The 16,104-nt window shown below is 37.1% G+C and overlaps 1 protein-coding gene across 1 annotated transcript in view; it reads right to left on the bottom strand.

Annotated features, from left to right (window-relative positions):
- Positions 1–16,104, bottom strand: part of PARG (poly(ADP-ribose) glycohydrolase) — a 99,156-nt gene that overhangs the window by 65,398 nt on the left and 17,654 nt on the right. Inside the window, exons 6-7 of the mRNA XM_049790769.1 lie at positions 14,903–14,986; positions 8,346–8,420 (exon numbers count right to left, since the gene is read on the bottom strand). Coding sequence (XP_049646726.1) covers positions 8,346–8,420; positions 14,903–14,986 — 159 coding nt within the window. The remainder of the gene's footprint in view (positions 1–8,345; positions 8,421–14,902; positions 14,987–16,104) is intronic.

Here is a 16,104-nt window from a genome sequence, read left to right on the forward strand (position 1 = left end):
TTTTTGAAAATCAAATAACCCTAGACCACTCCTAGGGATATACCCTAGGAACACAAAAATAAAATATAAAAATCCCTTCCTCAGACCTATATTCATTACAGCACTATTTACAATAGCCAGACTCTGGAAATAACCTAGATGCCCCTCAACAGATGAATGGCTAAAGAAACTGTGGTACATATACACAATGGAATATTATGCAGCCATCAGAAGAGATGAAGTCATAAAATTTTCCTATACATAGAAGTACATGGAATCTATTATGCTGAGTGAAATAAGTCAGAGGAAGAAAGATAGATGCAGAATAGTCTCACTCATCAATGGGTTTGTCTCACTCATCAATGGGTTTTAAGAAAAATAAAAGACGTTTTTGCAATAATTCTCAGAGACAAAAGACAGGGTGGCTAGAAGGTCCAGCTCACAACATGAAGCTCACCACAAAGAGTGATGACTGCTGTTAGAGAAATAACTCATTGTGAACTATCATAACAATGTGAATGAATGAGGGAAGTAGAAAGGCTGTCTAGAGTACAGGCGGGGGTGGGGTGGGGAGGAGGGAAATTTGTAATATTGGTGATGGGAATGTTTCACTGGTGAAGGGGGATGTTCCTTACATGACTGAAACCCAACAACAATCATATTTGTAATCAAGGTGTTTATATAAAGATATTTAAAAAAAGAAACTGACCAAAAAAAAAAAAAAAAGGAAAATCAAATAACTATGAGATCCAAAGTAGAAGTTGTTGATATTTTCATTCATACAGTGTTTCCACAGCCATACTTTCATCAGTGTTCATTTACTGCCAATTTTACACTGTTTTTTTAATGCATCTAATTTTATTCAATGGCACTAGGCTACTGTAATTCAATAGAGATGAGTTTGACAATAGTTAGTTACTAAAATTAATTACAATAATTAGTTACTAAAATTTATTTTGGTTTATGAATCATGTGATATTAAAGAACTGTGGGGCTGAATGACAGTTACATTAAATGGAGTGACAGTACAATGGTTAAGGCATTTGCTTTGCATGCAACTGTTCCAGGTTTGATTCCCAGAATCCTATATAGTTCACAGAGAAGCAAAAGGAGTGATTCCTGACAGCAGAGCCAGGAGACCCCCTGCGTATCACTGGGTAAAAAAAGTTTAGGAAACAGGTTTAGTGCAGGTAGGGCTTTTATTCTTTTATTTCAGATAAAAAATAAGAAAATAGGCCTTTGAACTGTAGACCAGGCAATTCCAAGAATCCAAAAAAGAGCAGGTAGGGTATTTGCCTTACATATGATCAACCTGATTAGATCTCTGGCACCATAAAGGATCCTCCGAGCCCCGTCTGGTGTGATCCCTGAGTGCAAGAGTCAGGAAGCCCTGAGTATTATGAGGTGTGGCTCCAAAACAAAACAACAAAATCCAAAAAAAGGGAGAACAATCCAATAGGCTCCGCTTTATGCTTTATGATTCAGTCTACTAGTATGTAGTTTAATTAAGTTAAAGCAGATACTGATTAGCCACTTTGACTTTGTTCAAGAACATCATACTGAGCACCAAGAGAAAAAACACAAACATAAACAATATAAGGTTTTGTTCTTCAGAATTTTAATGCTTTAAGGGTTAAAATGTTGTATAAATAGTCTAAAAGATAATGTCTTGGCTTTACATTTTTCTCTGCTGCCAGTGTCAAATGGTAAACTACCACTTTTCATAAATCATTTTTAGGGCGTTTTGGGCCATATCTAGCTAAACTCAGAGAATACTACTAGTTTTGTGTTACAGGGATCACTTCTGATAGGGTTCAAGGAACTGTATGCACTACCAGGGATCGAACTGAGGTTAACCTCTAGAAGGCAAATCCCCTATACTGCCATGGACTTCTCTGGCATCTCTGGTAAATAATTTTAAAATCTTTCAGTAAAAAACTGTTCAAGGAACATTTATTACTTACCAATCATATTCTGTGAAACAGTAAAGTTCCCTGAAGAAATTTAACTTAATGAAGGATATTGATATCTCATAAAAATGAATAAATAATGATAAATCTCATAAATAATCATGTATACAAGAGTGTGTTCAGGTACTACTTTGAGTACAGAGAGATATTTTTAGTAGAGGTAGGGAAGACAGAAAAATTATATCAGCTGAGATAAAGACATGACTGAGTCTAGAAAGATGAAGTAAGACAAGTAAAGTTAAGAAGCATGATTGGGAACTAAAGTTACTCAGTCATTTGCATGACAGGTTTGATAATCTGCACCAAATGATACTGAAGAGGGGCCGGACCGATAGCAAAGTAGTAGGACGTTTGCATGCAGCCAATCCAGGATGGTGGACGAATGGTTTGAATCCTGCAGTCCCATATGGTCCTCCAAGCCAGGAGTGATTTCTGAGAGCATAGTCAGGAGTAACCCCTGAGCGTCACCGGGTGTGGCCCAAAAACCAAAAAAAAACCAAAAAAAACTGAAGAAGTGCTATCACTCTGACCCCATCTTTTTTTTTAAAGTATAAACTTCTCTTTGTAAAGAGCAAAGGAGACAGCTGAATAATATCACAATTGTAAATTAGATACCAAAGATCAAGACGATCAGCATTTCCCTTTTTCTTTTAAATGATTTTCTATTGAATATCATAGTCTACATGATATTAGTGTCAGTATTTGGTAGCTGTAAGCTATTAACTTCAACAGTGATTCTAGGTCCCCCTCAATCAATACCCCTACATTATTATTATCTATCCCTCAATTCCAGGTTCTATTGAATATAAATCAGCAGTTTCAACCAGGGTCATATAGTGCCCAAATATTCCAAGGTGAAAACTATGTCAATGTGTATCTGCAGTATGACATGGGCTTGAGAAGCCACAGTAAGGAAACAAGGTTAAATGGGGCCATGGTAGGAAAAATCTAGACTGGAAGGATCCAGAGCCTAAGTAGCTTGGACGCAATGGACAAGGAGGTTGGGTAGGAAGATATATAAAAGAGGTAGATTTCCAGGCAGACTGTGATTTCTCCCCCCCACCCCCGAAAGGAAACAGCCAATACATTTGGGAATATATGACTGAGATGAAAAAGTTGACTACAGGTGCTGGATGAATACTACAGTGAGTAGAGCACTTGTTTAGCATGTGTTTAACCTGGGTTTGACCCCCGTATTTCATATGGCCCCCTAAACTTTTCAGGAGTGCTCCCTGAACACTGAATGAGGAGAAAGAAGAGTAATACCTGAACATAGCCCAGATGTACAGTAGAAAGGAGAGAGTAAGCAGGAATAAGCCAACAGACTGTTTAGCAAAGAGTTTTCCATGGGATATTTGATACAAGTCGTTACAGAAAAATGGTATTCTCTTTATAGATAAGTTTGGGCAAAAATGTTTAAGTAATCCAAACTAATTAAGTAGGTTTCTTTACTATAAGACTTCTTTAAAACTATTCCCAGAGGAGGATATAATACACAGCATGTTACTTCATTTATAGTTCTTGGTTTTTAAAATATATAAACTGTGGGAAATAGAAAAAAAAAAAGAAGAAGACTAAAAAAATAATAAAATAGGGGGCTGGACAAATATTACAATGAGTAAGGTGCCTGCCTTGTACATGGCTGAGCCAAATTTGAACACCAGCCTCCAATATGGTCCATGGTCCTCCAACCACAAGAATTGATTTCCTGAGTGCAGAGCCTGAGCACTAGCAGGTTATGGCCCAAAAACCAATGAATAAATAAATAAGAGGCCAGAGACTCAATACAAAATTAAAGCACTTGTCTTGCATATGGCCTGATCTGGTTTAGTCCCTAGCATAGCATATGGTCCCCTGAGTATCCAACCCCCCCAAAATATTAAAATAAAAGTACAGAGCCAGAGAGATAGCATGGAGGTAGGGCATTTGCCTTGCATGCAGGGGACAGTGGTTCGAATCATGGCATCCCATATGATCCCCTGAGCCTGTCAGGAGTGATTTCTGAGCATAGAGCCAGGAATAACCCCTGAGCACAGCCGGGTGTGACCCAAAATCCAAATTAAATAAATAAAGAAATAAAAATTCATTGCAGGCCACCTCTCTATGCTATTTTGTACTTCTGTAAGTCTTGGCAGTAACAGCCACCATTAAGACCAGTCATTGTTCTGCTTCATTTAAGCCAAGCTATGAAAAATAATAGGCACACCAGCCTCACAGCTGAAAACTGGGGTTCTCTAGGGAGAAGGGGAGGGCCAAATCCCCACCCTGCAAAAAGCTCCAGCATTTTACCCACAACCTTTAATTGCCACCATACCAATGGCCCAACTTTACTGCTTTACCACTCTTATCTGCAAAGACATCAAAACTCAAAATACGACAGTATCTAGACTGAGATTTCCAGGGTTTTGTTGGAGCAAATGTAAACAGCACACACACACACACACACACACACACACACACACACACACACACACACACACACACACACACACACACACGCCCTCCTATACTCTGGAAGCCCTGGCAGACATAGCCAAGTCACACAGCCACTGCTATGTCAGTCACTGAAACTTACAATTCCTGAACCACACAGTAGCATATTTGGCAGTGCAATACCTTTTCAATAGAAGCCAGCTACGGTTAACAACAATACCAAGCCCCAATAACAAACTGCTTAGTAAACCTTCAGACAATTACTTAATGACCTCCATTGTGAGATATAATAATTTTCACAAGTTTTCATTTGCTGTAGTTTTTATTTTTTTTGATAATTCCATTACCACTTAGTTGTAAACAAGCAATATAAAGTAAAGTACTTCATGACTCCCAAAGGGTTAGTCATGGGAGTGGGTAGAATTCCAAGGAGAATGGTGGAAGGAATTTTACACTGTTGGTAGGATTGGTGCTGAAACATGGAATGGCAGAAACAAATGTATGACGTTCATCTATGAATCATGGTGTTTAAATAAAGTAATAATTAAAAATAAATAAAAATTCAAATACAATTTATCTGACAAAGGGTTAATATCCAAAATATCTAAAGTATTCATAAAATTTGACAACATAAAATCAAACATTCTCACAAAAAAAAGGAGAGAGAAACTATACAGGCATTTTTCTCAATTAAATCCATAGAGGGGCTGGAGTTTTTGCACGGACTCAGTTAACTTGGGTTCAATCCCTAGTACCCATATAGTCCGCCCCACTGGAGTAAGAAGTGATCCCTAGGACAGAGCCAGTAGTAAGCCCTGAACACCACTTAATATGAACCAAGAAACGAACAAAAAGACCTAGAGATATCTGATCAACACCCGTATGAAAAAGTGTTCACCATCACTAATCATCAGGGCTGAAGCAACAGTATAGCGGGTAGGGCATTTGCTTTGCATTTGGCCAACTGAGGTTACATCCCTAAAACCCCATATGGTCGGTCCCCTGTACTTCTGAGCAACTCCAGAAGTGAGAAGTTATCCCTAGAACAGAGTCAGGAGTAAGAACCCCTAACTATAGCCCAAAAACCAAAATATATAAATGCACACCTATTTTTTACTATAGTGCTATTTATTATAGCAATGATATGGAAACAGTAAGAATGTCCAATGACAGATAAGTAAAAACTCTGTATGTACATATACAATGAAATATGACTCTATTATATAAAACTGTGCTTTTAGTTATAACTTGGATGAAACTGAAGTTAAGCAGATGTCAGAGGAAGAAGGCCAAATGCTAAGATATCACTCAAAAGCTCTTGAGGTATGTATTTTCATATTCAAGTATATGCCCACATTTCCTCTCTTACATGTTTGTTTTCACAATTTAGAATGCAGACTGGAAAAATGGCCCACACATCCTTGCCTGGCATGTATACTTGGCCTTTTTCCACTTTGGAGAAGTCTCTATTTTCTCTTGAGTACATATCTTTATCTTTCTTTCCTTCCCCTTATTTACTGAATAAACTTTTTTTTTTTTTCAAAAAAAAAGAAAAAGGTAGTTTATTAAGAATAGAGAGGTTGATAAGATGGTCCAGCTGGTAAGGCAATTGCCTTGCAGATGTGCAACTTGGGTTTAATCCTGACACCCCACATAGTCTCCCGAGCCTACTAGTAGTAATCCTAACTACAGAGTCAAGAGTAATCCCTGACCCAGTGTGGCTCCCAAAACAAAAGAAAAACATATAAAAGGAACAGACAATGGAAAGTAAAAAGAAAATAAACCTGTCATCAGAGCAAAGGCTGCCAATGATGAGGATGGTCAGCTGTAGCTAAGAAGGGGCCAAGGTTCCCTGAGTTTACCAGAAGTGATCCCTGTGCCAGAATTAAGCCACGGGACAGCCTGGTGTGATACCCCAGGATAAGGACTGGAATTACATGACACGTCATATACTATTTTAATTTTATTATTGGAATACAGAATTCTACTAAATAATTGTTCATTTTGGGAAATACAAGATTTCAATAGCTTTACTGTGCTACCTATACATATATACAACCAGTGTTTTAAACACAAAACAACACATCCAATTTTATCAATAATTTAGTGCAGAAAAAGTCAGACTGATCATCCCTAATAATTCAGGAAATTTAGCTAATTAGTCCTATTAATAACAAATATGAATATTCATAATAAATGTGAATTACTTAAAATAACTTATAGATAAGACTTTCAATAATATGCTATAAACCAAAAGCTCACCTCAAAGTCTGCAGACTTCATACAAATCTAAATTTTAATATTTTAGTGACTTTGACTAGCTCTCTTGGCGTCTACAATTTTCATATTTAAATTAAATCAAGCAAATGTTATTAAATAAAGCAGATGTTATTAATTCTAAAGACTGTGAGCATTGAAGGAAAAGTCCAAAAAGGTTAAATTCCCAAAAATCTACAAATCAGAGGTTCAAAAGCTAGAAAGACAAAGACAGTAACTGAAGTCTTATGAAACATTAAAAGTTCATTTGATGTGATTATGACATATATAAAAGACATTTTACATTTTTTAAGCTTTAAGAAAATATCCACAAAATCCAGAAACACTGCCTCAGAAATTGTGAACTAAAGAGCAATGTTCTTATATACACTCAGAAATTTATGCAATAGGGAAATAACAAAGATTATTGTTTTGTATATTAAAGAAATTTGATATGCTGTGAAACTATAGTTGCAATAATAGACTACCTTGCCTCAGCTTTTCTCAAACCATTATAAAAAATAATAAAGTTCCATAAGCACTTACTAGAGATGGGGGAGGGGAACTGCCAAAGTGGAATGTACAGGAGAAAAAGAAATTCTTCTAATATTTTTGTTCAAAAACTACTAGGCATGGGGCTGAGCAATAGCTCAGAGGGTAGGGAATTTCTCTCACATGCAGCCAACCCGGCTTCCATCTCCAGCATCCCATATGGTCCCTCCCCTAAACCTGACAGAAGTGACTTCTGAGTGCAGAGCCAGAAGTAACAATAAAAAGGAACAAACTATTCCTATATCAAAAGAATTAAAAAGAACAAAAGAGACTTTTAAAAGGTAAACACTGTATGTAACCTCTTTGAAATAAATATACAGAAGTGGAGTAAAGATTAGTGATTGCCAGATATTGGAAAGAAACTGGTGATTACTAATATGCAGCACCAGTGAACTCTGCAATGCTGGAACAGTTGCAGATCTTTCTTATGATAGGTAACAGTTACACAAAACTACAATTATTTATTTTCACTCACAACTGTGTACAGGCGTAATAGATAAACTCTAAACAAAACCATATTGAAATTTCCTGGTTTTGATACTGTATTAGTAAGCAATTAACAATAGGAACTGAACATCTCTTCGCAATTTCTTCTGAATCTTTATTTCAATGTAAAATGATCAAAAGGTAATTGCCAGTATTTTCAAAATAAATTTTACCCATTCTTCCAATACTAGTGTGAAAGTGATCTTGTCTACTGCTGATGGATATATTATTACAGTTTTCTATGGAAAATGCTTTTAGGGTTTAAATCTAAGGTGAAAAAATTTTGTGCCTTTTACTGAGCTACCAAATTTCTGAGAATCACCTAAATTTGGAGAAAGAATGTATTAATATATACATATGCCAAGATATTACTACAGAAAAACTAGTAACAGTAAAACAAGATACAATCTACATATTTTAGAATGATGTAAATGTAATCACGGAGTATTTTTCAGTCATTAATAATGCTGATATCAATATACCATAATTATGAATTAGTGGATAACTAAATTAAATTGAAATTAGCTTCTAAAAATAGATATTCTATAATGAGAAAATATTTCACAAAAATACATAATGCTAACTGCATGAGTGATCAGATTATGGGTATTTACTCATTTCTTATAGCATTATCATTATTTTCATGGTTAAAAGAATAAATAATCTTACCTTATCCCAAAAATCAACCAAAGCAGTAAAGTCCCATTTCTTCGAATATGCCACATTGTATTTCAGAATAGCTTCCTATGGAAAAAGCATAAAAAAAACACCAAAAATGTCATAATATAGCCAAGTGAATTATCTATAGATAACCTACCTCCTTTATGAATTACTTCCAGTAAACTTTTACGTACTTCCTTCTACCATTAATTACTCTACATCAGTATTATGGATAAATAACATACTAATGTATCATTCACTTTAAGATGAAATAGAAAGATTTGAGTAATATAAAAAAAACACAATTACTGGCCTATAACTTGGAAAGTAACAGATGATAAATACCAAATGAACAAAAATAGGACTTGGGGACATTAAAAGAAAAGGAGGTTCAGAGATACAGTACAGGGCTTAAGGCTTTGCATGTTTTGAATAAACAATCAGCATTTTGATCTCCAACACCACATAATCCCCTGAATATCACAGATGCTACCTTAGAAACCCCCAACACAGCATGATGATTCCTTGTACCACATAGCCCAAGCATTAACCAAATACTCTATCCTTATATTAATGCCAGCTCTGCTGGCTAAGACTCACTGGAGAGATCTTAAGCCTCCTTTTTTTTTTTTTTTTTTTTTTTTTTTTGGTTTTTGGGCCACACCCTGCGGTGCTCAGGGGTTACTCCTGGCTGTCTGCTCAGAAATAGCTCCTGGCAGGCACGGAAGACCATATGGGACACCGGGATTCGAACCAACCACCTTTGGTCCTGGATCGGCTGCTTGCAAGGCAAACATCACTGTGCCATCTCTCCGGGCCCGATCTTAAGCCTCCTGATCACTATTTGGGAGGCAAAAAAGAAAAAACTAAAAACAACCTAAAGTAATATAATGACTTTTGGGCCCCAATATTTTCACATTATTTTGTCAAATAAGAGAGTCATAAACATATAGACATATACTTGTAGCATCAAAATTTTATGAGGCGGCCAGAGTGATAGCAAAGTGGCTAGGGTGATTGCTTAGCACACAGCAGAACCAGATTCCATCCCTAGTATCCCATATGGTCCCCTGAGTCTTTCAGGAGTGATTTCCTTTTTTTTTAATTTATTTTTTTTAAACCAGTCAAATTGAGCAATGGGGGGGAGGGGTTATGTACCAACTTTTGTGATACTAACGTTAATAAATTCTGATGAACCACTGCCATTGGACCAGCCTCAGGAGTGATTTCTTTGCTTTTTTTTTTTTTTTTGGTGGTTTTTAGGTCACACCCGGCAGTGCTCAGAGGAAATTCTGGTTCCATGCTCAGAAATTGCTCCTGGCAGGCATGGGGGACCATATGGGAAGCTGGATTCGAACTGATGACCTTCTGCATGAAAGGCAAATGCCTTACCTCCATGCTATCTCTCCGGCCCCTCAGGAGTGATTTCTAAGTGCAGAGCCAGGAGTAACTATCCCTGAGCTCAGCAAGTTGTGGGCCAAAAAAAAAAAAAAAAAGGCTCTGATGAGCTACAAGTTCAAATTGCTTATCATCAGCAATAGCAGTGGGAGTTGGGGGGAGGACAAACCATCCTTTCTATTTTGTTATGCAGATGATTCCTTTACAGCTGTCTTAGGCAGCAATGTGGGAATTGACTTCATAGTGAAATTGTATTCAAAAAATGAAAAGAAAATCAAGTTGCTGTTGGTTTGTTTTTATTTTTTGGTTTTTGGATCACAACTGGTGATACTCATAGTTACTCCTGGCTCTGCGCTCAGAAATCGCCCCTGGCAGGTTCAGGGGACCATAGGGATGCTGGGAATCCTTATCCTAAAAATCAACCAATTGTATTTCAGAATAGCTTCCTATGGAAAAAAGCATAAAAAAAAAACAAAAAACCACCAAAATGGCCATAATATAGCCAAGTGAACTATCTATAAATAACCTATAAATAATCCACCGTCTTCTGGGTTGGCTGTGTGCAAGGCAAATGCCATATTGCTGTGCCATCTCTCTGCCCTGAAAATCAAGTTTTAGATTTGGGATATAGGACGCCAGAAAACATATAGGACACTCACTCGTCTATTATTGCAGGGCCATGAATTTTACTTTAATGTATTAAATCACAAATGAAGAATCTTTAATGCAGTACAGGATTGCGTGGAAGTCATAGTCTATTACCCAGAAATTATATGGGATTTTTGCAATAGAAAGTTTCCTGAAGCTGTTCAAAGATATTGTCTTTAATAAATATTCTTTTTTTTTTTTTTTTTTTGGTTTTTGGGCCACACCGGCAATGCTCAGGGGTTACTCCTGGCTGTCTGCTCAGAAATAGCTCCTGGCAGGTACAAGGGACCATATGGGAAACAGGGATTCGAACCAACCACCTTTGGTCCTGGATCGGCTGTGCTATCTCTCCGGGCCCTTTAATAAATATTCTTATAAAATAAATAAGTAAAACTTTATAGGGGAAAAATCAATAACAAAAAATTGATGAAGGAACACTGTTATTTTTTTACAAGCTATAAAAAAAGGTTCTCTTTCTGAAGGCCACAGAAATTACACATTTATGGAGTAAAAAATCCAAAATTGTATGCCATCTACTGGTGCAAATTTTAACTGCTGACCAGGTACTATTTGGTAATTCTGTAATTACCAAAGAGTAATATATAAAATAATCCACCAATTATGCAGAACAAGCTATTATTATTATTATTATTTTTGTTTGTTTTTTCGGGCCACACCCGTTTGATGCTCAGGGGTTACTCCTGGCTAAGTGCTCAGAAATTGAACCGTGGTCCTTCCTTGGCTAGTGCTTGCAAGGCAGACACCTTACCTCTAGCACCACCTCGCTGGCCCCTATTATTTATAGTTATATTCATACCATCTTTAAAAATTCTGTTCTGAAATGTATGAGGGAAATGCAGAGCCTGTTTAGAGTACAGGCGGGGGTCGCGTGGGGAGGAGGGAGATTTGGGACATGGGTGATGGGAATGTTGCACTGGTGATGGGTGGTGTTCCTTTTAGTACTGAAACCCAAACACAATCATGTATGTAATCAAGGGTGTTTAAATAAAAAAAAAAATTCTGTTCTGAGTAACAAAAGATGCAATTCAATGTTAGAATGGCTGGCTGTCACGTGTGAGGTCTAGGATTCAATCCCTAATACCATAGACACTCGTAAGTTATGACTTGATATCTTATTTTGTATAATGCACAGCTTATAGTAATAAATATTAATGAACTACTAGTTATATTTAAACAAATCAGAAACTCTTTTTAACCAAAGATTAAAAGATATTGAGATTATCAGTATAATCTTTTCAAATATCCTTATTGTTAAAGATTTTTAAAATTAACACTCTGCTAAAGAACATCCTAAAATATATTCATGCCATAAAAATAATAAGTAAACAAACAAATAAATAAAAATAATAAAAATAATCAACAAGCATGTAGGCAAAAAAATAAGCTAGGTTAGAGAGATAGTAAGGCCTACTGCCTGGCATATAGACAATTCCAATTCAGTACCAATAGTTGTATTTGGTCCTCTTTAACACTTCCAAGAGTAACCCATGAGTACAGAGCCAGGAGTAAGTCCTAAACATTGCCATGTGTGGCCTTCCATGAACCCCCCTAAAATGGCAAAACAAAATGTGTATTATTTTCTAGGAATCAAAGGATTCCCAAGTTCCCCTAAAAATGGGGGAAGAAGAAAGAGATAGGAGAACATCAAAAAATAATAGCAAAGAAAGTCTTCCATCTCAAAGCAATAAACATTTTCATTGAAAAAAGAAGAGACAAGACTTATTTCTCATCACTGGTTCTGATTTCAGAACTATACAAAGTCTAAACAGGTGAATGAGTAAAGTTGGCTATATATACACTGGAGAAAACAATTAATATACTCAATAATACAGATGAATCCTGTAAAACCTTCATTCTGAGTAAAAAGAAGCCAGTCATACAAACATACAATGCGATTCCATTCATATAAAATGTAAATCAATCAACAGTTGTTTCTTTTTTTTTTGGTTTTTGGGCCACACTCAGGGGTTACTCCTGGCTATCTGCTCAGAAATAGCTCCTGGCAGGCACGGGGGACCATATGGGACACCGGGATTCGAACCAACCACCTTTGGTCCTGGATTGGCTGCTTGCAAGGCAAACGCCGTTGTGCTATCTCTCCGGGCCCAACAGTTGTTTCTGTTTTTGTTTAAAAGTGTAAATATATAGTTGCTTAGAAACAAAATCAACCACAAAAGGTTAAGAGGAATTTTCAGGGACGACACAAATATTTTGTATGTACATCGTAGGGTTTAGACTAATGTCAAAGTTTCGTTAAATACTTTGAAGGAATATTAAAGATATCATAAAAGAATCTTAAAATATTAAATTAGTAAACATGTTAAGTAGTTATTTACTCTCTAATCCTTAATGGAGTTCATAATTAGCATTAACTCCTTTTAATCTTCAGATGTAAAAAATACTGAGATATTCCTCCAGTCATTAGAAAAACTGCACATTGGGGCTGGAGTGATAGCTCAGCAGTAGGGTGTTTGCCTTGCCACAGCCGACCCATGATGGACTTGGGTTTGATCCCCAGCATCCAATATGGTCCCTTGAGCCTTCCAGGTGCGATTTTTTTTTTTTTTTTTTTTTTTTTGGTTTTTGGGCCACACCGGTAACGCTCAGGGGTTACTCCTAGCTATGCGCTCAGAAGTCCCAGGTGCGATTTTTGAGTGTAGAACCAGGAGTAACCCCGGAGCACCACTGGGTGTGACCACAAAACAAAACAAAACAAAAACAAACCCAAAACACTGCAAATTACTTTACATTCCTAGCTCTCAACTACTGTTTTTTAGTTTATAATTCAAAAAATACATTGAAGTATATAGAATTTCATTCTTTGTAAATGATCACACAGCTCACTTATACTACTGTGCAAATCAACTTTTGATTTTTTAAAAGAAGCTTTTAACCTTTTTAACTGTTTAACATCTCTGACTTCTCTTAATTCAACATCATATAGCATAAAAACAGTAAATGAATACTAAAATTCCATAAAAGGGATTTGAGATTTCCCCCTCCCTCTCAGTGTTCTTTCAGCAAAGGAAACAATTACCATATGCAGATAGAAGAAAATCTCGATGGATTACTCTGTTCTGTTGAATCTACCATAAAATAAACAAGAAAGGGAAATTCAGATTAAAGCAATTACCCTTCCTAAAGGTATCATGGCACACTAAGGAATTGCTTAAGTGGTGAGGAAAGACTGTAATTTGGAACATGATTATTCTGTGTTTACACTTAGATTAAAAAAAGTGAATTATTAAAAACAGCAATGTTTATTTGATCAAAAGGCCCCAAGACAGTGTTTCTTGTAAGGAATCCTGGGTAGTATTCTTCTGTGTCCTGCTTCTATGCTACAGTTTATAGTGGTGGTTTGTATAACAAAGTCTAAATGGCAATATATCATAGGAATAAAGGTTAGTAATTTATACAGAAATAAGTGTTGGAAAGATCAAGCCATTGTTAAGAGAAACCACAGTATGGGGCCGGTGAGGTAGCATGGAGGTAGCGCGTTTGCCTTGCATGCAGAAGTACGGTGGTTCAATTCCAGGCATCCCATATGGTTCCCCCAAGCCTGCCAGGAGCGATTACTGAGCATAGAGCCAGGAGTAACCCCTGAGTGCTCTTGGGTGTGACCCCCCCCAAAAAAAAAGAGAAACCACAGTATAACACTGTCATATCATAACATTTTTTTTTTGGTTTTTGGGTCACACCCGGCAGCACTCAGGGTTTACTCCTGGCTCTACGCTCAGAAATCGCACTTGGCAGGCTCGGGGGACCATATGGGATGCCGGGATTCGAACCATAGACCTTTTGCATGCAAGGCAAACACCTTATCTCCATGCTATCTCTCCGGCCTCCTCATAACATAATCTTATTCAAAGTGATCACTATCATTATTTATTTCCAGAATGATGTTTTATATTAAAATTCCATCTTTTTTTGTGCTTTTTTTCCCCCCCCTTTTCTTTTTCCCCCTGCATAGGCACAATAACTATTGGGGATATTATAGAGGGAATTCCCTTGTCCTAGGAGATATAGGGTTTCTTCACCCCTGAAGTATACTGACATGGGATAAAATTTCCATCTTTGTACATATTAGCATAAACTAATTTTGATTAATAAGAAACATGGTATAAACGTTTAAATAAATAAAGTCATAATTCTTTCTTGATTTACCTTTAAACACATTTCAGAAATGATAATTCCAGAACAAAACAGAAGTTTAGACTGAAGGAAATTAGATAGAGAAATCAAGAAACAGAAATCTTATTCCTGGTTCACCAGATTATTCTGAATGGCTCCAGGCAATTCATATACAATTCTCATTTCTTCTATTCATATGTTTGTAATGAAGTAGAAACCAAGAATGCCACTGTAGAGAATTCCTCAGGAGGAAGCACTTTGTATACAAATGTACTACCTGTATCTATTAAAATTTAAAAAATATGTTTGACGAGGAAACACAGGAACCAGTTTAAGCATTACATGTAACAAACAAAAGGAAAGCATACCTTTAGGTTTTGGGGTCGTGTGAATTTATTGAGAAGTGCAGTCTGAATGAGCTCCCATCGGCTTCCTGCTGTTCGCTCACCATTCTTTAAAAAAAAAGAAAAAAATAGATCAACTATTCTAAGATCTTTATATCACAGAATCAGATGCCAAACAAGCAAATATTATACAATCTTTCAGAAATTAAATTATCAGCCATTAGGATGTGGCTGCTCTACCCCCCAAAAAACAAATAATCGAGCTTTTTTTTTTGTTTTTGTTTTTCTCTTAATGATTTACTATAGTAATTTACTAAAAAATGCAATTTTGTGGGGCCAGAGTGATAGCTCTGTGATAGGGTGTTTGCCTTGCATGCAGGATGACCTGGGTTTGATCCCTGGCATCCCATATGGTCCCCCAATCCAGCAGCAATTTCTGAGTGCATAGTCAGGAGTAACCCCTGTCACTGGGTGTGGCCCCAAAACAAACAAACAAACAAACAAACAAACAAAACCCCAAAAAACTAAAACTAAATTAACAGCTATTATGGTGTGGTTTGTCCACACGCCCCCCCCCCTCCCAAATAAAAGAGCTTTTTTTTGTTTTGTTTTTCTCTTAATGATTTACTATAGTAAGTCATTAAAAATGCAATTTCAAGAGGCTAGAGAGATAGCACAGCAGTAGGGCATTTGTCTTGCATGCAGCTGACCTAGGACGGATCTGGATTTGATCCCTGGCATCCCATATGGTACCCAAGACAGGAGCAATACTAAGCACATATCCAGGAGTAACCCTGCGTGTCACAAGGTATATACCACCCCCACCCCCCAAAAAAACAATTCCATGACATTTTGGGGTTTTTTTTTTTGGTTTTTCGGGCCACACCCGTTTGATGCTCAGGGGTTACTCCTGGCTACGCACTCAGAAATTGCCCCTGGCTTGGGGGCACCATATGGGAGCCGGGGGATCGAACCACAGTCCTTCCTTGGCTAGCGCTTGCAAGGCAGACACCTTACCTCTAGTGCCACCTCGCCGGCCCCTTGTTTTGGTTATTGGTTTTGGTTTACTTTGTTGTTGTTTTTGTCACACCCAGCACTGTTCAGAGGTTACTCAAGACTACATACAGGAGTTACTTCTGGAGGGCTCATGGGCTCATGGAACAATATGGGATGCTGGGGATCCAACCCTGCTTGGTTCCATGCAAGGCTCTACCCACTGTACTATC

This window comes from Suncus etruscus, chromosome 17, assembly GCF_024139225.1.
Source record: "Suncus etruscus isolate mSunEtr1 chromosome 17, mSunEtr1.pri.cur, whole genome shotgun sequence".
In the NCBI taxonomy this organism is placed as follows: domain Eukaryota; kingdom Metazoa; phylum Chordata; class Mammalia; order Eulipotyphla; family Soricidae; genus Suncus; species Suncus etruscus.